This window comes from Agelaius phoeniceus, chromosome 15 (genome assembly GCF_051311805.1).
Source record: "Agelaius phoeniceus isolate bAgePho1 chromosome 15, bAgePho1.hap1, whole genome shotgun sequence".
Classification (NCBI taxonomy): domain Eukaryota; kingdom Metazoa; phylum Chordata; class Aves; order Passeriformes; family Icteridae; genus Agelaius; species Agelaius phoeniceus.
The window spans coordinates 15995312-16019569 of NC_135279.1; the positions used below are offsets into that span (position 1 = coordinate 15995312).

The window sequence follows — 24258 nt, forward strand, 5'->3', positions numbered from 1 at the left end:
GAAAGGGAAGTAAAACGGAAAGAAAAAATAAGAGACAACTGAGAAACTAGAGAAGGCTAAGGAAGGAAGAAAAGGCAAGAAGGGAAGACAAAAGAGACAAAGAAACACAGAAAGAAATTCGACCACGGTAGGAAGAAACAGGAGAGGAAGTGGCCATGACGGAGCGGAGGCACAGGCGCTGTCACGGAGCGTGTGAGGCAGCGGAGCAGCGCACGGTGTCGCTGCAGGCTCAGGAACGGCTCGGTGTGGGCGGCTCCGCCCCGGTGCGGCGGAGAGCCCGGCTGTGAGCGCGGGGGGGCGGCTCGGGCCGGGCAGCAGAGGCGGCGCGTCCGGGCGGCGGCGGGGAGCCGTGCGGGGCCCGGGCCGGGGCCGGCAGGCAGAGCGGCGGCGGGCAGAGCGGCAGGAAGGATGGGCGAGCGTTGTTGTGCGGCGCTGGTGCGGGTGCTGGTGCTGCAGGCGGCCTGGGCGCTGTCGGGCGGGCAGGTGCGCTACTCGGTGCCGGAGGAAGCCAAGGCCGGCACGGTGGTGGGCCGTCTGGCGCAGGACCTGGGCCTGGAGGCGGGCGAGGCGGAGGCGCGGCGGCTGCGGCTGGTGGCGCAGGGCCGGCGGGCGAGCGTGGAGGTGAGCGGGGCGAGCGGCGCGCTGCTGGTGAGCTCGCGGCTCGACCGGGAGGAGCTGTGCGGCAAGAGCGCGCCGTGCGCGCTGCGCCTGGAGGTGCTGCTGGAGCGGCCGCTGCGCGTCTTCCATGTGCAGCTGGAGGTCACCGACATCAACGACAATGCCCCCGTCTTCCCCGCCGCCCGAAAAAACCTCAGTTTATCGGAGAACTCCCCTCCTGGGTTTCAGATCCCACTGGAGGGCGCGTCGGATGCGGATATCGGAGCGAACGCGCAGCTCACCTACACACTCAGCTTCAGCGAGCATTTCTCTCTGGATTTACAAAAAACGGAGGAGGACGGTGAGTCCTTATTCCTGGTGCTCAGGAAATCTCTGGACCGGGAGACGATTCCCGTGCATCGGTTGGTGCTGACGGCGACAGACGGCGGCCGGCCATCTCTGACGGGGACCATGGAGGTGGTGATCTCGGTGCTGGATGTGAACGACAACGAGCCTAAATTCAACCAGTCTGTGTATAAAGTACAGCTACCGGAAAATGCAGAACGAGGCACTTTGGTGATCAGACTAAATGCCACGGATCTGGATGAGGGGGTGAACAGTAATATCTCCTATTCGCTCCAGATGCTGTCCCCGCAGGACGGAAAAGACGTTTTCAGAATTGACAAAAATAGCGGAGAGATCTTTCTTACGGGCGACTTAGACTTTGAGGATGTTAATCTCTATCGCCTGCAAGTAGACGCGACAGACAAAGGGACGCCCCCACTGTCAGGTCACTGCAAGGTGGTGCTGGAGGTGGTGGACGTGAACGACAACGCTCCGGAGGTGTGGGTGACGTCGCTGTCGGTGCCGGTGGCGGAGGACGCGTCGGTGGGGACGGTGGTGGCCCTGCTGAGCGTGTCGGACCGGGACTCGGGGGAGAACGGTCGCGTGCGGTGCTGGGTGTGGCCGGCGTCGCCGTTCGGTCTGGAGGCGACGTTCTTGGGCTCGTACTCGCTGGTGCTGCGCGAGGCGCTGGACCGGGAGCGGGTGTCGGAGTACGAGGTGGAGGTGCGTGCGGAGGACGGCGGGGCGCCGGCGCTGCGCGCCAGGCGCGGGCTGCGGGTGCCGGTGTCGGACGTGAACGACAACGCGCCCTTGTTCGCGCAGGCCGTGTACACGGTGCTGGCGCGGGAGAACAACGCGGCGGGCGCGGAGCTGGCGCGGCTGTGGGCGCGGGACCCGGACGAGGCGGCCAACGGGCGCGTCAGCTACTCGGTGTGGGACGGCGGCCTGGGCGTGGGCGTGGGCGGGGCGGCGGGGTCGTCGTCGGGTGGCATGGGGTGGCGTCCGGCGTCGAGCTACGTGTCGGTGGACGCGGAGAGCGGGCGCCTGTGGGCGCTGCAGCCCTTGGACTACGAGGAGCTGCAGGTGCTGCAGTTCGAGGTGCGCGCGGTGGACGCGGGGGAGCCGGCGCTGAGCGGCAACGCCACGGTGCAGCTGTTCGTGCTGGACGAGAACGACAACGCGCCGGCGCTGCTGCCGGCCGCGGGCTCGGCAGCGGAGGCGGCGGCGGCGGCGCTGGCGGGGGCGGGCTCGGAGTCGGGCACGCTGTGGGCGTGGGCGGCGTGGGGGGCGCCGGCGGGGCAGGTGGTGGCCAAGATCCGCGCCGTGGACGCCGACTCGGGCTACAACGCGTGGCTGCGCTACGAGCTGTGGGAGCCGCGGGGCAAGGGCCCGTTCCGCGTGGGGCTCTACAGCGGCGAGGTGAGCACGGCGCGGGCGCTGGACGAGGCGGACGGGCCTCGCCAGAGGCTGCTGATCGTCGTGCGCGACCACGGCGAGCCGGCGCGCTCGGCCACGGCCACGCTCAGCGTGTCGCTGCTCGAGGCCGCCGAGGCGGCGCTGGCCGCGGGATCCTCGGCGGCGTCGTCGTCGTCGTCGTCGGCGGTGTCGCGCTCGGCGGCGGGCGCGGAGCTGGGGCCCGGCGCGGCGAGCGCGGCCACCAACGTGTGGCTGGTGGTGGCCATCTGCGCCGTGTCCAGCCTCTTCCTGCTGGCCGTGGTGCTGTACGGGGCGTCGCGCTGGGCGCCGCGGGCGGCCGTGCTCTCGGGGCCCGGGCCCACGACGCTCGTGTGCGCCAGCGAAGTGGGCAGCTGGTCCTACTCGCAGCGCCACAGCCGCAGCCTGTGCGTGGCGGACGGCGCTGCCAAGAGCGACCTCATGGTTTTCAGCCCCAACTTCCCTCCGCCGCCGCCCGGTCCTGCAGCCAAGGACACGCAGCCGGAGCCCTCCGCTCTCCTCGACACGGTCAGTGGCACTGCTTTGTTCGCCTCTATTCCCTCCCCCTTTGCCCCTTGTCTCTCGTTTGCCAAACTGTTGTTGTTATTAACCGGACTCTGCCCCCACCGCCTGAAGGGGATGGGTGCTTAGATGTGTTAATTGGCCCTTGGTATTTGCTGCCTCGTCCTTGAAGAGGGTGGGTATCTCTGTAACCCTTTAGGGTAGGCACTTGAAATTTGTAGCTGTGGATATGAATTGTTCTGCCCTAGAATGAAATGCCTGCTGATTGTGATGAGAGTTGTCCTATGATGCCTCGAGGCTTCAGTTTTGGAGACAGCCTTCCTTCTTTCTGGTTGTGTAGGTTTTCCACTCGAGCTTGCTGTGGTGTTGACCGTCTACCAGGCGCTTTGTATCTCCTCATTGCCTTTGCTGACTGCTGACCGTGGTGGTGTCATGTGTGGTTTCTTCTCTGGTGTCATGTTCTGGCATTTCTTCTCTACAAGAGATGCAAGGCTATGTGACCGTTTGGACTTCTGTCCTCCTGTCATTATGGAAACTAGGAAGGCTTTGTGGCCTTTTCATAGTTTTTTGGCCTCCCAGTTTTTGTTAGGTGTAGTTGTTAATTTGCATTCCTGGATGAACAGGTGACTTGATGGACACTGACCTTTCTTTGGTGTGTTTTTTCAGTATTTACATTTGGAATGCTTTTAAAAGTTCCTTGTAAATCCTCTTCTAAACAACAATGACAACAAAAAATTTCTTCTGCACAGTACATAGCCACTGTATTGGTGAATTCATTACTGTGTTGCTTGGTCTCTCTCAGCATGACATCAGTGTCCATTGCCACAAGAGCTGTCCCAGCATGACTGCTCCAGTAAATATTGGTCTCAGGTCTCACAACCAGAGCTCAAGATGCACCTGCAGAGTCTGCTAGACCATGTATGTGATGCCATCTGTGTGGATTTCACAGTACTCTCATTGCTGGGAAGGGAGAGCTGAAGTCGCATTGTCCCCTGATGTAGGAAAGGAAATTGTGCTTTGTCACAGAGGTGAATGGGGCAGTGACACTGAGCAGGTCCTGGCCATGTCCTGGTTTGAAATGTGACCTTGAGCACTGGGAAGCCTCCTCTGAGGGAACCTGAAATAATTTGTGAGACAATGGGTCATATAGGAGGACTGGAATGGGAATTATATCCTCGTCTGGAGAATAATTGCTCCAGAGTGGGGAATGGAATGGAGGATGCTTAGAGGAAAGCAGGAGTCAGGATGGGCCCAGAGTGTTTCTGCCCAGGATCGTTTCCATTGTTCCAAGCATCTGGTGTTGCAGACCTTCTGTATCTTGAGATAATACATGGTATTGAAATGGCCATGGAGTCCTTTGAGGTTATGAGTATCTCCATCAGAGACAGTTCCTTGTGCTGCTCTGGCCTGACACAGGGAACTGTTGGGTGAGAGTTGGTAACATGCAGACTGATGAACATTTTTGCTGCTGTTTTGGTGGTGTTGTTGTGGGAGGGTGGCACTACAAACTGCTTCCCATGTGTATTGTAGAGCATTTATAGCAGCTTCCACAGCTCTTGCCATGGTGGATCTTTGCTTCATCTCTTCAGAGCTGATTTTTAAGGGCAGTTGAAGAGATGGGGTTAATCTGGTGCTATTCTTCCCTTTCTTGTAGTCTTGCACGGTCAGTCTGGCTTAAGATGGTGAGTCCTGTTATCACACATGGCTTATTCTGGTGTCTGGATGTACACACCAATCCTCCACATCTACAGAGCAGCCCAACTCAGGTTTTCTATTCTTGAAATTCTCTCATCCGGTTAACATTTTGAGTGTACTTGTGCTTTTGGTGTGATCTCTTGAAGAAGATGATCTGTGGGGATTGGGGTCAGTACTGTTCACTACTCCAATCACAGAACGTTTAAGAACGTGGTTTGTATGTGCTATTGCTGAAAAGGCACAAAGCATCCTGGCATGAGGGAAAAGTCAAAGAGGCACAGAATGCATTTGCAGCACGCTGTATATTTGTGCCAGGCATGAGGGAAAGGAGAGAATTTGAGTACGTCTTTGGGGTTTGGGGAGGGAATAGAGAATGTCTGCTTAACTGCAGAGATCCCAGTTCCCAGGGTGTAAGATACAGAATCACAGTAGAATATCATGAGGATGACCCATGACACAGTGCTGCTCTCCTGGAATCCTGTCAGGACCTCCAGAAGTTCGGCATCTCTTAGGGTACTGTTGTTCTTTCTGGTATTGCTGCTTGTGAAGACATCTGCCCTGCATGCCTTTAATTACTTGGTTTTGATGTGGAACATTGTTTGTCAATGAGAAGCTTTTTGAAATTTGGAGCATGCTGCCATGCCTTGTCTGGACACTTCCTTGCAGTCAAAAGGGAAGAGGAATGACAGCTTTGTCCAAAGAATGTGTCACTACACCATGTCAAGAATGTTGAAGAGATGGTAAGGCAATTCCCTTCTTGGTAAGGGAAAAGTGAACGGAAGATGGAAATGGAAGAAAATTGAAAGCAAGAAGAGTGTATTGAAGGAAGGAAAGAGGGATATAGAGAAAAAGAAGGAAAGAAGAAAGTAGAAGAAGAGAGAGAGAAAGGACAATCTATAAATGAGTTGACTGGCAAGTCACGGACACTATCACTATACACGAAAAGGGAAAAAGCTGACAAAGGAGAGAAAAAAAGAAGGAAAGGAAGAAGGGAAAGAAAAATAGAAATAACATGCTACGAAAGAATGGCACAAGAAGAGAATTAAGAATGGAAGATGACAAAGAGAAGAAATTTAAAATAAGGATTACGCACAGACGTTGCCTCAAAGTGCTGTCCGGAGCTGGTTGTCAACAGGCTTTGCCTCGATTACAGTTCTGCATTCCAGCTCTGATACCACGTAATTAGAGTTAGTGGATTCGAATACTTTTGTGTGCTGTGCGGCGCTGGAGGCGGCTGGCGAGATACCAGAAGGGGTAAAAAGAGAGCAGCGGGAAAAGTCCAAAGGATAAAATATAAAAGGAGCACGGTAAGAAGAAACAGAGAGGAGATGGCCATGACGGAGCGGAGGCACAGGCGCTGTCACGGAGCGTGTGAGGCGGCGGAGCAGCGCACGGTGTCGCTGCAGGCTCAGGAACGGCTCGGTGTGGGCGGCTCCGCCCCGGTGCGGCGGAGAGCCCGGCTGTGAGCGCGGGGGGGCGGCTCGGGCCGGGCAGCAGAGGCGGCGCGTCCGGGCGGCGGCGGGGAGCCGTGCGGGGCCCGGGCCGGGGCCGGCAGGCAGAGCGGCGGCGGCGGCGGCGGGCAGAGCGGCAGGAAGGATGGGCGAGCGTTGTTGTGCGGCGCTGGTGCGGGTGCTGGTGCTGCAGGCGGCCTGGGCGCTGTCGGGCGGGCAGGTGCGCTACTCGGTGCCGGAGGAAGCCAAGGCCGGCACGGTGGTGGGCCGTCTGGCGCAGGACCTGGGCCTGGAGGCGGGCGAGGCGGAGGCGCGGCGGCTGCGGCTGGTGGCGCAGGGCCGGCGGGCGAGCGTGGAGGTGAGCGGGGCGAGCGGCGCGCTGCTGGTGAGCTCGCGGCTCGACCGGGAGGAGCTGTGCGGCAAGAGCGCGCCGTGCGCGCTGCGCCTGGAGGTGCTGCTGGAGCGGCCGCTGCGCGTCTTCCATGTGCAGCTGGAGGTCATCGACATCAACGACAATGCCCCCGTCTTCCCCGCCGCCCGCAGAAACCTCAGCATCGCGGAATCGTCTGTGCCGGGGTCTCGTTTCCCGCTGGAGGGCGCGTCGGATGCGGATATCGGAGCGAACGCGCAGCTCACGTACACACTCAGCCCCAGTGAGCATTTCTCTCTGGATTTACAAAAATCGAATGATGGAAATATTGAGCCTGAACTCGTTTTAACGAAATCTCTGGACCGGGAGACGATTCCCGTGCATCGGTTGGTGCTGACGGCGACTGACGGGGGCCGGCCGTCTCTGACGGGCACCATGGAGGTGGTGATCTCGGTGCTGGATGCAAACGACAACGCGCCCCAGTTCAATCAGTCTGTGTATAAAGTGCAGCTGCCGGAGAGCGCTGGGGTGGGGACGCTGGTGACGAGGGTGAATGCCACGGATGCGGACGAGGGAATTAACAGTGAGGTGAAATATACCGTAACTAACTTCATTCCCCCGAGTGGAAAAGATGTGATTTCCATCAATCCGAACACAGGGGAAATTCACCTCACCAGCGCCCTAGACTTCGAGGAAGTCAAGGTATTTAATTTTCGTATTGAAGCGAGAGACATGGGAACTCCTCCGCTATCAGGTCACTGCAAGGTGGTGCTGGAGGTGGTGGACGTGAACGACAACGCTCCGGAGGTGTGGGTGACGTCGCTGTCGGTGCCGGTGGCGGAGGACGCGTCGGTGGGGACGGTGGTGGCCCTGCTGAGCGTGTCGGACCGGGACTCGGGGGAGAACGGTCGCGTGCGGTGCTGGGTGTGGCCGGCGTCGCCGTTCGGTCTGGAGGCGACGTTCTTGGGCTCGTACTCGCTGGTGCTGCGCGAGGCGCTGGACCGGGAGCGGGTGTCGGAGTACGAGGTGGAGGTGCGTGCGGAGGACGGCGGGGCGCCGGCGCTGCGCGCCAGGCGCGGGCTGCGGGTGCCGGTGTCGGACGTGAACGACAACGCGCCCTTGTTCGCGCAGGCCGTGTACACGGTGCTGGCGCGGGAGAACAACGCGGCGGGCGCGGAGCTGGCGCGGCTGTGGGCGCGGGACCCGGACGAGGCGGCCAACGGGCGCGTCAGCTACTCGGTGTGGGACGGCGGCCTGGGCGTGGGCGGCGTGGCCGCGGGGTCGTCGTCGTCGGGTGGCGTCGGGTGGCGTCCGGCGTCGAGCTACGTGTCGGTGGACGCGGAGAGCGGGCGCCTGTGGGCGCTGCAGCCCTTGGACTACGAGGAGCTGCAGGTGCTGCAGTTCGAGGTGCGCGCGGTGGACGCGGGGGAGCCGGCGCTGAGCGGCAACGCCACGGTGCAGCTGTTCGTGCTGGACGAGAACGACAACGCGCCGGCGCTGCTGCCGGCCGCGGGCTCGGCAGCGGAGGCGGCGGCGGCGGCGCTGGCGGGGGCGGGCTCGGAGTCGGGCACGCTGTGGGCGTGGGCGGCGTGGGGGGCGCCGGCGGGGCAGGTGGTGGCCAAGATCCGCGCCGTGGACGCCGACTCGGGCTACAACGCGTGGCTGCGCTACGAGCTGTGCGAGCCGCGGGGCAAGGGCCCGTTCCGCGTGGGGCTCTACAGCGGCGAGGTGAGCACGGCGCGGGCGCTGGACGAGGCGGACGGGCCTCGCCAGAGGCTGCTGATCGTCGTGCGCGACCACGGCGAGCCGGCGCGCTCGGCCACGGCCACGCTCAGCGTGTCGCTGCTCGAGGCCGCCGAGGCGGCGCTGGCCGCGGGCTCCTCGGCGTCGTCGTCGTCGTCCGCGGTGTCGCGCTCGGCGGCGGGCGCGGAGCCGGGGCCCGGCGCGGCGAGCGCGGCCACCAACGTGTGGCTGGTGGTGGCCATCTGCGCTGTGTCCAGCCTCTTCCTGCTGGCCGTGGTGCTGTACGGGGCGTCGCGCTGGGCGCCGCGGGCGGCCGTGCTCTCGGGGCCCGGGCCCACGACGCTCGTGTGCGCCAGCGAAGTGGGCAGCTGGTCCTACTCGCAGCGCCACAGCCGCAGCCTGTGCGTGGCGGACGGCGCTGCCAAGAGCGACCTCATGGTTTTCAGCCCCAACTTCCCTCCGCCGCCGCCCGGTCCTGCAGCCAAGGACACGCAGCCGGAGCCCTCCACTCTCCTCGACACGGTCAGTTTTCCTTCCTTCATTCCCTTCTCTGCTCCTTTTTATCCGCTCTCTTACTTGATGCTGCTTTCAGCTGGGTCATTTCCCACGGCTTACTGATCTTGGTTACCTATCTGGTCTTTAAGAATGAAAATGACACGTTTGCATCTGTCACCGTGACCTTGCTTGGGCCCCCAGTTCTTTCTAGGGGGATACAGAATATAAATAAATCAGCATCTGCGAGCAGTTACTGTAGGCAGGTGAGGTTTGGTCCCCAAAATGCGAGTTGTTCTGCTCTAGAATTAAATTAGTTTTCTGTGAGACAAGAGGTGCGCGGTGGTGTGAGATTTGCAGGCAGCAAGGGGTTTCTATTTCTCATGTGTAGCATTTCCACCCAGTTTGGGTGAACGAGTTCAAGACAGCCAGGCGGTGTTGGTGACACTCGTGGGCACTGTGTACCAGCTCCATGCTTTTGCTGACTGATAACCGTGCTGGTTTTCATTTGTCTTTTTTATTGAAAACTGCCCTCCTCGTCTTCAATTATGGTCATGTGAAGGTATGAATCAAGGTGAATAGTGGATATTCAAGGACAAAAGTTCTCTATTACCATTCTACTATGAGACTCATTTAGAAAATAGGGTAGTTGTGGCAAAGATTTCCTATGATCTTTCTATGTTTTTGGTAAGTATCATGCTGTTCTGCTTAGTATAAAGCGTGATCCAAGGTATGTGTTTCAAAAGGGAAATTTATCTGTTGCTTTCCTGCTGCCCTGTTCCTGAGGATTTGCATTTCTGACCAGCGAGGTAGTGTGAAGTATACTGTCCTTTTTTGATGTTCTCTCAAAATTTGCATCAAATATCGTAGCAATGATCAAGACTTAAAAGGACTTTAACTGTGGAAATCTTCATTTCTGTAATGAACAGATAAACAAATAGCCCGCAAAATCCAAGGATCATCTTTCCCCACCAATTCTCAAGTAACATTCTCCAAGACAGGCAGTATCATCTATTAGAGTAGTGTCCTTGCCACAGTTTTGGTTCTTGGAGCACAAAATCAATGCCATTCCTGTTTAGAGGTTCCAACATCACCTTTGATAATAGTATTCCCATAGAGAAGCATTACAAAGCATGAGTTGTCAGCAGCAGAGCATCTCTTATACACTGTGTTGATGATACCATCCGTGGATTTTTACAGTGTGTCATTGCTGGGAAGGATAAGCCATTGTCATGTTGAACCTGTGGTAGGAAAGGAAACTGTGGTCTGTTGTATAGTGTAGGGCCTGGGCCTTTTCTGATTGGAAGGGTGACCATGAGCAGCAGAAAGACTTGTGTGGGGAAAGTGAAAATCCTTGGGGAGACCATAGAGCATATTAGAAAATATCATGAGGTTATATATTTGTCTTCAGAACACGTCTCAGAGTGGGTGAGTGAAGGATTTGTACAGGAAAGGGTGACAGGATGAGAACAGAGTGTTTTTGTTGAGGATGCTTTCCTGCTTCCTATGGGTCTGGAGTGGGAGGCCCTCCTGGTAAAGAGATGAGAGTGTGATACTGAAATGCCCCCAGTGTCCCTTGCAGTGAGGAGTCTCTCCACCAGGGACTGTCTCTGCTGCTGCTGCCTGCCTGGTGTAGGCCATGTGTTGGTAAGTGTGGGAATCCTTAAAATCAGAGGATTTTGGGAAAAATGCAAAAGGCAGGCCTCAGAGACAACAGAACTGTGATTATAGCTAAGCAGTAGCCATGAGATTTGTCAGCAGAAAAATTATATAAGTAGAAAAGTAAGGATAAACAGAACAATGGTCTGTGTATTAATGCTTGTCTAGAATAACTCCGTAAGCTACAGAAAAGTTTATCTAGTGAGATATTAGGAAGTTCTAAGCTTAATAATGGAGCTCTGTGCATTGTGTTTTAAGGCTTACAAGCAGGTCTTGTATTTGACATAAGCAAGCATTGTTTAACCGAAGGGACATTTGCTTATAGTGGTTGGATGTAGCTACCGTCAATGTGCTTTTGCTTTGTGTGATTGGTCAAAAAACTTTTAAAGTAAGTTGTAACATTAAGTTCTTTGTCTGCTGTCTGGAATGTGAGCTGCTGGCATCTTCCCATTGTCATAACCATGGAATGAGAGTGATGCTGGAAAATCAAACAGCTCAAGGCACGTTCCCCAGCAGCCCCGTCCTGTTCGTGATTTGTACAGAAACCCCAGCAAGTGACAGTAAGAGCTGGTGAGATGGAGAGTGCTGAATGTTGTCTGATGAAACAACTTTTTCAGGTTCAAGGTTTCAAGATGTTGTAGGAGGGGAATGCTTCAAGTTGCTATCCTTGTGTAATAGTCTCTACAGCTGTAGATTTTGCCATGATGATTCCTTGCTCCTCCTCAGGTGGGATTTACAAGGATTTATTTTATTACATGTGGCTGTAATCTTGATGTGCTCAACTTTCTTTACTTGTGCACTGCACAAGTGGCCTCAGTAGAGATGGTGTGTCTTGATGTCACATGTGGATCGTTCTCATATCTGCAAGAACACCCCAAAACCTGCATGATTTGCCCAGTTCATCCTGTGCAAGCTGTCCCATGTGCTTGACCCTGTGAGTGCTCTTGTGCTTTGGCACTTGCTGTGTTCTCTTGAAGAAATAAATCTGTGTGGACTGGAATCAGAGCTGTAACAGCTCTAATCACAGAATTTTTATGAACTCTAACTTGCAGCTCTGTGGCAATTCCAACTGAGATTACTGAATGGGAGCAAAGCATTCACGGTGAAGATCATGTAGCTGGGAAGAGATTTTAGACATTGTGTACATCTTTTGTGGTGACCATGAAGGAAGATGAGGAAGTACAAGGGCCTGGATCACATGCAGAGTGGGATTTACAGGGAGGGCATGTTGCTGGGGTTGAGTAATGTTTGATATTTTGGCAGTGATCCTGCGTGTGGCACAAAATTAGGCCTGGGCCTGTGTGATGGGGAGGGTGAATTTGAGTGGGGAGGAATGTTGCCCCAGGGAAAGGCAGATGCTGAGTAGAACACGACCTGCAGCATTGTGGAGAACGCCTGGTTAGCTGTGGAGATCTCATTTCCTTGGCCTCGTGACAGAGGATGCCAATAGAAATCCTTGAGAAAATGCCCACCACATAGTGCTGCTCTTCTGGGATCCTCTCAGGACCTCCAGCAGTTCTCTGTATTCTTGTTTTCTGTTGTTCCCTGTGATATTACAGCTTATGAAGTAACTTGCCATCCATGCCTTGAATCACTTGTCTAGGATATGGAATTTTCTTGGTAAAAGAGAAGACTTTTTGAAATTTGTGTCATTCTGCCAGCCTTTCTTGGGACATGGCATCAGTCATTTCCCTGATCTTGGTCTTCTAGCTGGCACTAAGGGACACTGTCCATTAAAACAAGTACTCCTGGTCCTGGAGTTTCTTTTTCTGAAGAAGCAACCAGTGATGCTACAGGTGAGTTAGTCCCATCAGAAGAGGCTGTGTGTGAGACAGGTGTACTTTGGTTCCTATGATGATCAGTAAAGTTTTAGCTTTACTGATATATTTTTCCAAGTTTTCCAGATTCTGTACTGCATTAATATATAACTCTGAATTTTATATAAACTGTTAGGAAGTTCTCCTCAAAGTTCAGTCAGACAAAACAATCCTTTTCCAGCCCCAGAACCAACAACACTGTTGCAGGATCCAGCCCAAGAAGTGCAACCAGCAGTGAATTGAGGAGAGCAATGTGGGAGGATGTGACTTAATAACCGGAAGCTGTAATTGGACAATCAACCCCAATATTTAAATGGACCAAAACTGATAAGAGTGGGAAAACTCGTGACCCATTATCCATCTTGGGTGTATCCTCAGTTGGTTCTTGTACTGCCCAAGGTGCATTCTGTGAAAGCCTTTTAAATAAATTCCATACTTCATTCCTTTAGCACTGTCCAGCCTCTGTTCTAGGTAGCCTCTCAAGGCATCACCTGTTCAGCTGTGGTATCTTCACATTGGATCAACTCAATATTGCCTGAATTGAAATTCCCTGTAGGTCTGGAGCACATTATGTGCTCTCACTTGATTCTGCTGCTTCCTAGTACAGGGTGAGTAGAGGGAAGGAAAGACAGATGGAGAAGTGACCTCAATGCTTTTCTAGGAGTAGATGTGCTGGGCATGCAGAGGATGCTTACAGTGACAGTGCTGTGGTGAATTTTGTGATAGCTCTGCAGGTGAAAAATGAGTCAGGCAGAATTGCTCTCCATCGAGTTAAATGAGGAATGTGGTGTCATCAGGCTTTTTTTTTTTTTTTGCAGTGTTCTTGGAGGATTATCATGGTGGACTCTGATGGGGTTGATTTTGTAGATGAGAGAGTCCCTTGATAACTGGGTCTCTGGAGCCTTTTTTGTATTAGATGTCTGAATTGGTGGACTCTTCTCTGATGTAACAAAGCTGTTCTTTACTATATGATTGCTTTGTTGATTTATTTCTTGGGTCCTTGAGATGACTGAAGGCTCCAAACATGGATTGGATCCTGAAGGGAGAGGAAACTGCAGGTGCATGGAATGGGAGGAAAGCAAGAAGGCTATTCCCTGTCCTAGGTAGAGAGGTAGAGGGGGAGTGTCCTGTTGCTAAAGCATGTTGGTGCTTCATGGTGTGATGGTGTAGCTATTTTAAAAACATTTCCTTAAGGGGAAAATATACAATAGAAGATACAAGGATGGCGACAACAGACGAGCGGAGGGAAAGACTTGACAGCGAGGAGAGAAAGAAAAAGCAAAGCCATAAAAAAGTGATAAAACGGAATAAGAAAAAGGAGAAAGAAGTGGAAAAAAGAAGCAATGGAATGAACTGTTGCAAGGAAGAAGAATGAGAACATTATTCAAAGAACGTGCTCATTGCTAGTATTACATAGACATTTGGAAAGAATGTTAGTAAAGGAAATAGAAGCACGTAAGAGATAAGGAAAGAAAATGAGAAAGAGGAAGAAAATATATGACTGTTAAGAGCATGAAGTAGACATAGGGAAAGAGAACCAGGAAATAGAAGGAAAAGAGAGAAAAAGAAGAGGAAAAATAGCAAAAGAAAATGAAGGAGAAAAGGATATATCAAGAAAGGCGACGATAAAAGAAATAATTAAGACAGAAATGGAGCAAGGAATTAACAAAGATACAAGAGAATGGAAGCAAAAGGAAGGAAGATAAAGGACCTGATCAGCAGGCACCGACCTTGTTTACACGCTGAGAAGCGCTCCTCCGGAACAGCCTTTCCACGGCTGGAGCACCGCGCCCCGGCGCAGATACCATAATTATCACTGATAACCCATGATTAGAACTCCAACATCGATGGTTTTCCTGCGCTGCGGCGCAGGAGGCAACTGGCGAATTGCCGGAGGGAATAAGGAAGAGGGATGATAAGAAAGGAAGGTAAAATGGCTTAAAGATTAGGGCAGGGCAATAAAGCAAAAGGACAGTGTGGAGAGAAAACAATAGAAAACAAGAGGAAGACTAAAAAGGAAAGAGTAGGAAACGGAAGGGAAAGGAAAACCGATGAAAACTAGAGAATAAACGGATGGAAGAAAGGAAGGAGAAGAGGAGCGAAAGAAATGCATCTATGTAAGCAAATAGCAAACGATAAAGAAAAGGAGATAAGAAAAATAAGAGGAGCACAAAGGAGGAGACAGCAGAGGAGATGGCCATGACGGAGCGGAGGCACAGGCGCTGTCACGGAGCGTGCGAGGCGGCGGAGCAGCGCACGGTGTCGCTGCAGGCTCAGGAACGGCTCGGTGTGGGCGGCTCCGCCCCGGTGCGGCGGAGAGCCCGGCTGTGAGCGCGGGGGGGCGGCTCGGGCCGGGCAGCAGAGGCGGCGCGTCCGGGCGGCGGCGGGGAGCCGTGCGGGGCCCGGGCCGGGGCCGGCAGGAAGAGCGGCGGCGGCGGCGGGCAGAGCGGCAGGAAGGATGGGCGAGCGTTGTTGTGCGGCGCTGGTGCGGGTGCTGGTGCTGCAGGCGGCCTGGGCGCTGTCGGGCGGGCAGGTGCGCTACTCGGTGCCGGAGGAAGCCAAGGCCGGCACGGTGGTGGGCCGTCTGGCGCAGGACCTGGGCCTGGAGGCGGGCGAGGCGGAGGCGCGGCGGCTGCGGCTGGTGGCGCAGGGCCGGCGGGCGAGCGTGGAGGTGAGCGGGGCGAGCGGCGCGCTGCTGGTGAGCTCGCGGCTCGACCGGGAGGAGCTGTGCGGCAAGAGCGCGCCGTGCGCGCTGCGCCTGGAGGTGCTGCTGGAGCGGCCGCTGCGCGTCTTCCATGTGCAGCTGGAGGTCATCGACATCAACGACAACGCCCCCGTCTTCCCCGCCGCCCGGAAAAACCTCAGCATCGCGGAATCATTGGTGCCGGGGTCTCGTTTCCCGCTGGAGGGCGCGTCGGATGCGGATATCGGAGCGAACGCGCAGCTCACCTATACACTCAGCTTCAGCGAGCATTTTAGAATAGAGGAAGAAAACAGCAATTCGCGTACTAAGTCCTTGTTTCTGATACTCACGAAATCTCTGGACCGCGAGACGATTCCCGTGCACCGGTTGGTGCTGACGGCGACTGACGGGGGCCGGCCGTCTCTGACGGGCACCATGGAGCTGGTGATCTCCGTAATGGACGTGAACGACAACGCGCCCCAGTTCAACCAGTCTGTGTATAATGCAGTTTTGCCCGAAAACGCATTAGAGGGGACTCTTGTAGGTCGAGTGAACGCCACGGATTCCGACACAGGAATATATGGTGAATTGGTATATGATATTGATACTATTGTACCCCTCTCAGCAGATTTATTCAGCATCGATGCAAATAGTGGAGAGATCAGACTGACGGGCACCCTGGACTTCGAGACAGTTAATTTATATGAACTACATATTAAAGGGACAGATAAGGGAACTCCTCCGCTGTCGGGTCACTGCAAGTTGGTGCTGGAGGTCTTGGACGTGAACGACAACGCGCCGGAGGTGTGGGTGACGTCGCTGTCGGTGCCGGTGGCGGAGGACGCGTCGGTGGGGACGGTGGTGGCCCTGCTGAGCGTGTCGGACCGGGACTCGGGGGAGAACGGTCGCGTGCGGTGCTGGGTGTGGCCGGCGTCGCCGTTCGGTCTGGAGGCGACGTTCTTGGGCTCGTACTCGCTGGTGCTGCGCGAGGCGCTGGACCGGGAGCGGGTGTCGGAGTACGAGGTGGAGGTGCGTGCGGAGGACGGCGGGGCGCCGGCGCTGCGCGCCAGGCGCGGGCTGCGGGTGCCGGTGTCGGACGTGAACGACAACGCGCCCTTGTTCGCGCAGGCCGTGTACACGGTGCTGGCGCGGGAGAACAACGCGGCGGGCGCGGAGCTGGCGCGGCTGTGGGCGCGGGACCCGGACGAGGCGGCCAACGGGCGCGTCAGCTACTCGGTGTGGGACGGCGGCCTGGGCGTGGGCGGGGCGGCGGGGTCGTCGTCGTCGTCGGGTGGCATGGGGTGGCGTCCGGCGTCGAGCTACGTGTCGGTGGACGCGGAGAGCGGGCGCCTGTGGGCGCTGCAGCCCTTGGACTACGAGGAGCTGCAGGTGCTGCAGTTCGAGGTGCGCGCGGTGGACGCGGGGGAGCCGGCGCTGAGCGGCAACGCCACGGTGCAGCTGTTCGTGCTGGACGAGAACGACAACGCGCCGGCGCTGCTGCCGGCCGCGGGCTCGGCAGCGGAGGCGGCGGCGGCGGCGCTGGCGGGGGCGGGCTCGGAGTCGGGCACGCTGTGGGCGTGGGCGGCGTGGGGGGCGCCGGCGGGGCAGGTGGTGGCCAAGATCCGCGCCGTGGACGCCGACTCGGGCTACAACGCGTGGCTGCGCTACGAGCTGTGGGAGCCGCGGGGCAAGGGCCCGTTCCGCGTGGGGCTCTACAGCGGCGAGGTGAGCACGGCGCGGGCGCTGGACGAGGCGGACGGGCCTCGCCAGAGGCTGCTGATCGTCGTGCGCGACCACGGCGAGCCGGCGCGCTCGGCCACGGCCACGCTCAGCGTGTCGCTGCTCGAGGCCGCCGAGGCGGCGCTGGCCGCGGGCTCCTCGGCGGCGTCGTCGTCGTCGTCGGCGGTGTCGCGCTCGGCGGCGGGCGCGGAGCCGGGGCCCGGCGCGGCGAGCGCGGCCACCAACGTGTGGCTGGTGGTGGCCATCTGCGCCGTGTCCAGCCTCTTCCTGCTGGCCGTGGTGCTGTACGGGGCGTCGCGCTGGGCGCCGCGGGCGGCCGTGCTCTCGGGGCCCGGGCCCACGACGCTCGTGTGCGCCAGCGAAGTGGGCAGCTGGTCCTACTCGCAGCGCCACAGCCGCAGCCTGTGCGTGGCGGACGGCGCTGCCAAGAGCGACCTCATGGTTTTCAGCCCCAACTTCCCTCCGCCGCCGCCCGGCCCTGTAGCCAAGGACACGCAGCCGGAGCCCTCCGCTCTCCTCGACACGGTCAGTGGCAATACTTTTTTCTCCTTCATCCCTTCTCTGGTGGCTCTTCCTCTGTCTGCCAGTCTCTCCCGCCTCTTGTGCAGTTGCTCCTTGGAGCCGAGCTCCGCCCCTCGGGCTGTTGGCGGTCGATGCTTGGCGAGTGCTTCAGGGGTTCAGGATGTGAATCGTACCTTTTCATCTGACCCTGGTTCTACCCGGCTCTTGCTCGTGTTCTGAGGTTATTAGGGTGATGGAAGGAAAACAAATGCGTTAGCGCACCGTTCAACGCCCATTGTCCGTAGGTTTGGTTTGTGTTCTGGGTGTGAATTCTCCCGTAGAATGAAATCCTTGTCCCTTGCGATAAGAGTTGTCAGCTTTGCAGAATATGCGCATTTTCTCTGGTGGGTCGCATTTTTACTGGACTTTATTTCATGAGTGTAAAGACATGCAGGCTGTGGTGTTCACATTTCCCAGGCATTGGTGGACTGTCCTGTGTTTAGGTTTTGTTTCCTAGCATATATAGGCTTCCTCCTCTCTGATTCTGCTCTCTAACAATTTTGTGCAAGTTGGAAATTGGGTTTTATCTTTTTGTCTGTCAATGGATGTATAAACCATCAAATTCGCTTCTAACGCTAAAGACATTATGAAACAGGGAGATGTGGAGAACCTTTCCTATGATCTGTTCCCAAGGATCTTGTTACTCTGCTTAGAAATATTGTCTTCTGAGTGAAGTGTTTTCTCCAAGGGTAAGTGTTAGAAAGTGGAATTTTCTTTTCCTTGCTCCCCTGTTCCTCAGGTTGTGAATGCACTTTTCTGGCCAGAGAACTAGTAGGAAATACCATGCAGTCTTTTGATGTTCTATCAAAATTCATATCAACAGCAGCATCACTTCAAAAGCTGTACAAATAACCTTTTATGAAAAGAAAGCAAACCAACAATCCAGATAATTACCCCTACCAAGAAAACCCAAACCAATTTCTCCTACACAGTCAGTATAATCCATTATGGTGTTGTGCTTGTCAGTGTTTTGGTTGTTATCTCAGTGCATGTAATGAGGGGTGAGTGCCATCTTTGTGCACTCGACTTCTACTTTTTGTGGACTTGGACCTGGTAGAGATGATGTGTCCTGTTGTCACCCAGGGCTCTGCAAACCTTGCACAGCATCCCAGCTCAAGATTTCTGCAGTACAAATTCTCTGTGTGTAATTAGTTTGAGTGCTTGTGCTACATTATTTGGTGTGGTTTTCTTGAAGATCAAAAGCCACGTATGCTGACTCCCATCATGTTCTGATCACAGAATCTCTAAGAATTCTAATGTGCAGCTCTGTGCTATTTTCATGTGAGGTTGCTAAAAAGAAGCAAAGTGTTCACGGTAAATTTCATGCAGGTGGGAAGAGCCTGCTGAAGGCTGTGTAGTTTTGAAGAGTTTCACATGTTCTTTGTGCTGATCATGAGGGAAGGTGAAGTGGTGCCAAGGCTTAGATGCTATACAGAGTGTGATTTACAGATGGGACATATTGCTGGAGTTGAGAAATGTTTGAGATTTTGGCGGGGATTCCTCGAATGGCATCAGGTAGGTCCTGGACCTGTACGGTGGGGAGGGGGAGTCTGAGTGGGGAAGTGAGTTGCCTCAGGGGAACAGAGATGCTGAGTAGAACGTGGTCTGTGTCATTGTGGATGAAATAGAGAATGTTTGCTTAGGTGTAGAGGCCTCATTTCCAGTGGCACAGCATAGAGGATGCCGGTGGAAAACATGGAGAAAAAGCCCAGCACACAGGGCTGCTCTTCTGGGATCTTCTCAGGACGTCCAGCAGGTCTGGACATCCTTGAGCTTTGTTGTTTTATGTGATGTTACTGCTTGTAAAAGTGCCTGCAATGCACACCTTTAATTGCTTGTCTTTGTTGTGGAAAGTTGTTGGACTTTCGAAATTTTCGAAATTTGTGTAAAGTTTCAAAAGCTTTCTGAAATTAGTGTAATTGTGCCAGCCTTCTCAGAATGTTGCCTGAGCAATTCCTCTGATCTTGGTGTAGCTAGGGAGGGGAAGAAGTGCTCTCTGTATTCAAGATGTTGTCAGACCTGGCATTTCAGGTACAGTGGGACACATTACTTTGTTTTCTTCCCCTACACTCACCCTTTTTTCTTCTCTCACATTGGCAATGTGTAACAGTGGATGAGATGCAGATGGTGAAATACTGGCAGTTGTCAGGTGGCAGATGTTTAGACAGTAATCCATTGGTCCTGGGGAAAGTTTTTCCACTCTCTCGAGCTGAGGCTGCTGTTGAGAGAATATTGCTAACTTTCAGGTGTCCCTCCTGCTTCCCTGGTGATAGAAGTGCAAAAGGAAGTACTACTCACTGTGTCCCTGTTTTTCAAAGCTCTTGGTGAATGTATTTTTTTTCTGTTCAGTATGCTGCAAAATTACATTCTTAGGGTATAATGTCCCTTAAAACCAATTCTCCTGTTCTGAAAATATTTCTTTTTTTTTCGGAAGACGACACCAGTGATGCTACAGGTAAGTCACTTGTACCTGAAGGGGCTGTATGTGAGAGACAAATGTACTTTGGTTCCTGCTCAGCTGTGGTGTCTTCATGTTGAATAGACTGGAGCATTGTCTATCCAGACTGGATGTTGCCTGGATTGAAATGCCTGTAGGTTTGGAGCACCACTGTCTGCTCTCATTTCTTTCCTGTTGCTGCCTGGCATGGGGTGAGCGTGTGGAAGCAAGGACAGATGGAGAAATTACCTTAATGCCTTTCTTGGATTAGATGCGTTTGGAATGCAGCAGATTTTCTCAGTGACAATGCAGTGGTGTTCCCCTGGTTGCTTTTAGTTGGCTGTGCAGGTGGAACATGAGTCATAGAGAAAAACCTTTGATTATATTGGTAGAATACACGAGGTATATGAAAAGTGTTTGGGTGCTGTGTTTGCCAAGAGTTTTGTAACATTCTTGGATCATTGGTGTGCTGGGCTGTGATGGCTTTGAGAATGAAAAACTCTCTTGAGTTGTTTGTAATATTTGGTGCACCTTTTAATTACACATCCCAGTAGATGGGGTTGGTGATTCTGTTCCCGAGGGTACAAGAGTGATGGAGAAAAAACCAAAAGGAAATTGAGGAATCGATGCAAAGAGGAATGAGAGCCCTTTCAAAAAGACATTTACATCCATCATCACCAACAAGCTGTAGACATTTGGAAAGTCTTTTCGTACAGGTGGAAAATAATAATAGAGAGACAAGGATGGGAAAGAACAGGAAGTGAAGTAAAAAGAGCAGGAAAGAGAAGACATAGGGAAGGAGAACTAGAAAATATAAAAGACAGAAAAGGGAAGAAGTAAAGAAAACAGCATAAGGAGATAAAGATGAACAATAAAAAGAAAGGAGGGAATCCATGCAAGTGTGAACCAAGGAAGCAAGTGGGCAAAAAGAACAGAAGACACTATAAAGGACCAGCACTCACCGAGTTTCTCTCGAGGCTGAACAGAGCTGGTCCCTAACAGCCTCACCCCTGGTGAGAGCAGCACTTTCTGGACCTGATGCTCCATAATTATCGCTGATCACTCTGGCTTTGATGGTTTCAGAAGGGGCGCCGGAAGCGGCTGGAGACCTGCCAGCGAGGGTGAAGACGAGAGGAAGATGGAGAAAGAAGGAACGGGGAAGAAAGAAGAAAGAAAAGTATAAAAGAGCAGAAAGAGGCAAAGAGGCAGAAAAGAGAAGGGAAAATAAAAATTATTCAATACAGAAAATTGGAGGAAAAAAGAAATATATGGGAAGAAATTCAGACGAGAAAGAAGAAAGAAATACTTACAAGAACACAGTAGGCGATTAGGAAAAACAATAAAAGAAAGAGGAGCAGCGTAACACGAAAAAGCAGAAGAGATGGTCTTAATGGAGCGGTGGCACAGGCGCTGTCACGGAGCGTGTGAGGCGGCGGAGCAGCGCACGGTGTCGCTGCAGGCTCAGGAACGGCTCGGTGTGGGCGGCTCCGCCCCGGTGCGGCGGAGAGCCCGGCTGTGAGCGCGGGGGGGCGGCTCGGGCCGGGCAGCAGAGGCGGCGCGTCCGGGCGGCGGCGGGGAGCCGTGCGGGGCCCGGGCCGGGGCCGGCAGGCAGAGCGGCGGCGGCGGCGGGCAGAGCGGCAGGAAGGATGGGCGAGCGTTGTTGTGCGGCGCTGGTGCGGGTGCTGGTGCTGCAGGCGGCCTGGGCGCTGTCGGGCGGGCAGGTGCGCTACTCGGTGCCGGAGGAAGCCAAGGCCGGCACGGTGGTGGGCCGTCTGGCGCAGGACCTGGGCCTGGAGGCGGGCGAGGCGGAGGCGCGGCGGCTGCGGCTGGTGGCGCAGGGCCGGCGGGCGAGCGTGGAGGTGAGCGGGGCGAGCGGCGCGCTGCTGGTGAGCTCGCGGCTCGACCGGGAGGAGCTGTGCGGCAAGAGCGCGCCGTGCGCGCTGCGCCTGGAGGTGCTGCTGGAGCGGCCGCTGCGCGTCTTCCATGTGCAGCTGGAGGTCACCGACATCAACGACAATGCCCCCGTCTTCCCCGCCGCCCGAAAAAACCTCAGCATTGCAGAGTTATCGACAATGCCCGGATCTCGTTTCCCGCTGGAGGGCGCGTCGGATGCGGATATCGGAGCGAACGCGCAGCTCACCTACACACTCAGCCCCAGCGAGCATTTCTCTCTGGATTTGCATCGGAGTGAGGAATACCGAGAATCCCTGTTTCTGGTACTCACGAAACCCCTGGACCGCGAGACGATGCCCGTGCACCGGTTGGTGCTGACGGCGACTGACGGGGGCCGGCCGTCTCTGACGGGCACCATGGAGGTGGTGATCTCGGTGGAGGATGCAAACGACAACGCGCCCCAGTTCAACCAGTCAGTGTATAAAGTGCAGCTGCTGGAGAGCGCTGAGGTGGGGACGCTGGTGGCAAGGGTGAATGCCACGGATCCAGATTTGGGAAGTAATGGAGAGGTGACATTTAGTGTGAGCAATACTTTTCCAGAAAAGGGGGTGAACATTTTCCTTTTAAATGCCAGGACGGGTGAAATAAACCTGGGGGGCACCGTGGACTATGAAGAGGTTCCTTTATATGAGATACAAATCGAAGCAAGGGATAAGGGGACACCCTCTCTGTCGGGTCACTGCAAGTTGGTGCTGGAGGTCTTGGACGTGAACGACAACGCTCCGGAGGTGTGGGTGACGTCGCTGTCGGTGCCGGTGGCGGAGGACGCGTCGGTGGGGACGGTGGTGGCCCTGCTGAGCGTGTCGGACCGGGACTCGGGGGAGAACGGTCGCGTGCGGTGCTGGGTGTGGCCGGCGTCGCCGTTCGGTCTGGAGGCGACGTTCTTGGGCTCGTACTCGCTGGTGCTGCGCGAGGCGCTGGACCGGGAGCGGGTGTCGGAGTACGAGGTGGAGGTGCGTGCGGAGGACGGCGGGGCGCCGGCGCTGCGCGCCAGGCGCGGGCTGCGGGTGCCGGTGTCGGACGTGAACGACAACGCGCCCTTGTTCGCGCAGGCCGTGTACACGGTGCTGGCGCGGGAGAACAACGCGGCGGGCGCGGAGCTGGCGCGGCTGTGGGCGCGGGACCCGGACGAGGCGGCCAACGGGCGCGTCAGCTACTCGGTGTGGGACGGCGGCCTGGGCGTGGGCGTGGGCGGGGCGGCGGGGTCATCGTCGTCGTCGTCGTCGGGTGGCATGGGGTGGCGTCCGGCGTCGAGCTACGTGTCGGTGGACGCGGAGAGCGGGCGCCTGTGGGCGCTGCAGCCCTTGGACTACGAGGAGCTGCAGGTGCTGCAGTTCGAGGTGCGCGCGGTGGACGCGGGGGAGCCGGCGCTGAGCGGCAACGCCACGGTGCAGCTGTTCGTGCTGGACGAGAACGACAACGCGCCGGCGCTGCTGCCGGCCGCGGGCTCGGCAGCGGAGGCGGCGGCGGCGGCGCTGGCGGGGGCGGGCTCGGAGTCGGGCACGCTGTGGGCGTGGGCGGCGTGGGGGGCGCCGGCGGGGCAGGTGGTGGCCAAGATCCGCGCCGTGGACGCCGACTCGGGCTACAACGCGTGGCTGCGCTACGAGCTGTGGGAGCCGCGGGGCAAGGGCCCGTTCCGCGTGGGGCTCTACAGCGGCGAGGTGAGCACGGCGCGGGCGCTGGACGAGGCGGACGGGCCTCGCCAGAGGCTGCTGATCGTCGTGCGCGACCACGGCGAGCCGGCGCGCTCGGCCACGGCCACGCTCAGCGTGTCGCTGCTCGAGGCCGCCGAGGCGGCGCTGGCCGCGGGATCCTCGGCGGCGTCGTCGTCGTCGTCGTCGGCGGTGTCGCGCTCGGCGGCGGGCGCGGAGCTGGGGCCCGGCGCGGCGAGCGCGGCCACCAACGTGTGGCTGGTGGTGGCCATCTGCGCCGTGTCCAGCCTCTTCCTGCTGGCCGTGGTGCTGTACGGGGCGTCGCGCTGGGCGCCGCGGGCGGCCGTGCTCTCGGGGCCCGGGCCCACGACGCTCGTGTGCGCCAGCGAAGTGGGCAGCTGGTCCTACTCGCAGCGCCACAGCCGCAGCCTGTGCGTGGCGGACGGCGCTGCCAAGAGCGACCTCATGGTTTTTAGCCCCAACTTCCCTCCGCCGCCGCCCGGCCCTGCAGCCAAGGACACGCAGCCGGAGCCCTCCGCTCTCCTCGGCACGGTCAGTGGCACCGCTTTGCTCGCCTGTATTCATTCTCTCCCCCTTTGCCCCTTGTCTCTCGTTTGCCAAACTGTTTCTCGTATTAACCGGGCTCTGCCTCTGTCGCCTGAAGGGGATGGGTGCTTAGATGTGTCAATTGGCCCTTGGTATTTGCTGCCTCGTCCTTAAAGAGGGTGGGTATCTCTGTACCTTTTAGGGTACGCACTTGAAATTTGTAGCTGTGGATATGAATTGTTCTGCCCTAGAATGAAATGCCTGCTGATTGTGATGAGAGTTGTCCTATGATGCCTCGAGGCTTCAGTTTTGGAGACAGCCTTCCTTCTTTCTGGTTGTGTAGGTTTTCCACTTGAGCTTGCTGTGGTGTTGACCGTCTGCCAGGCTCTTTGTATCTCCTCCTTGCCTTTGCTGACTGCTGACCGTGCTGGTATCATGTGTGGTTTCTTCTCTGGTGTCATGTTCTGGCATTTCTTCTCTACAAGAGATGCAAGGCTATGTGACCATTTGGACTTCTGTCCTCCTGTCATTATGGAAACTAGGAAGGCTTTGTGGCCTTTT

The 24258-nt window shown here is 56.1% G+C and overlaps 2 protein-coding genes and 1 pseudogene across 3 annotated transcripts in view; all 3 read left to right on the plus strand.

The window, feature by feature from the left end:
* The first annotated feature begins 268 nt into the window (after window positions 1-268).
* The window catches only part of LOC129126594 (protocadherin alpha-C2-like), a 166303-nt gene continuing 142313 nt past the window's right edge, over window positions 269-24258 (plus strand). The window contains exon 1 of one of the 2 annotated variants that reach the window (XM_054642629.2): window positions 269-2904. In XM_054642629.2, coding sequence (XP_054498604.2) covers window positions 409-2904 — 2496 coding nt within the window. In that variant the 5' untranslated portion in view covers window positions 269-408. Of the gene's footprint in view, window positions 2905-14445; window positions 17074-24258 lie in introns of those variants that run through there. The other variant, XM_077186623.1, reaches the window with a different exon arrangement.
* Window positions 5907-8775, plus strand: LOC129126940 (protocadherin alpha-6 pseudogene; annotated as a pseudogene).
* LOC129126936 (protocadherin alpha-13-like) lies at window positions 20561-24070 on the plus strand. Its single transcript, XM_054643181.2, has 2 exons — window positions 20561-23703; window positions 24041-24070. Exons 1-2 carry the CDS (start codon window positions 21193-21195, stop codon window positions 24068-24070), a joined length of 2541 nt encoding a protein of 846 aa, XP_054499156.2. The 5' UTR covers window positions 20561-21192.

Excerpts from the sequence above, each read along its gene's own strand:
- LOC129126936 (XM_054643181.2), top strand. The coding sequence starts at position 21,193 with ATGGGCGAGCGTTGTTGTGCGGCGCTGGTGCGGGTGCTGGTGCTGCAG. Across the intron at positions 23,704-24,040 it reads CCTCCGCTCTCCTCGGCACG|GTTTTCCACTTGAGCTTGCT; the intron begins GTCAGTGGCACC and ends CTGGTTGTGTAG.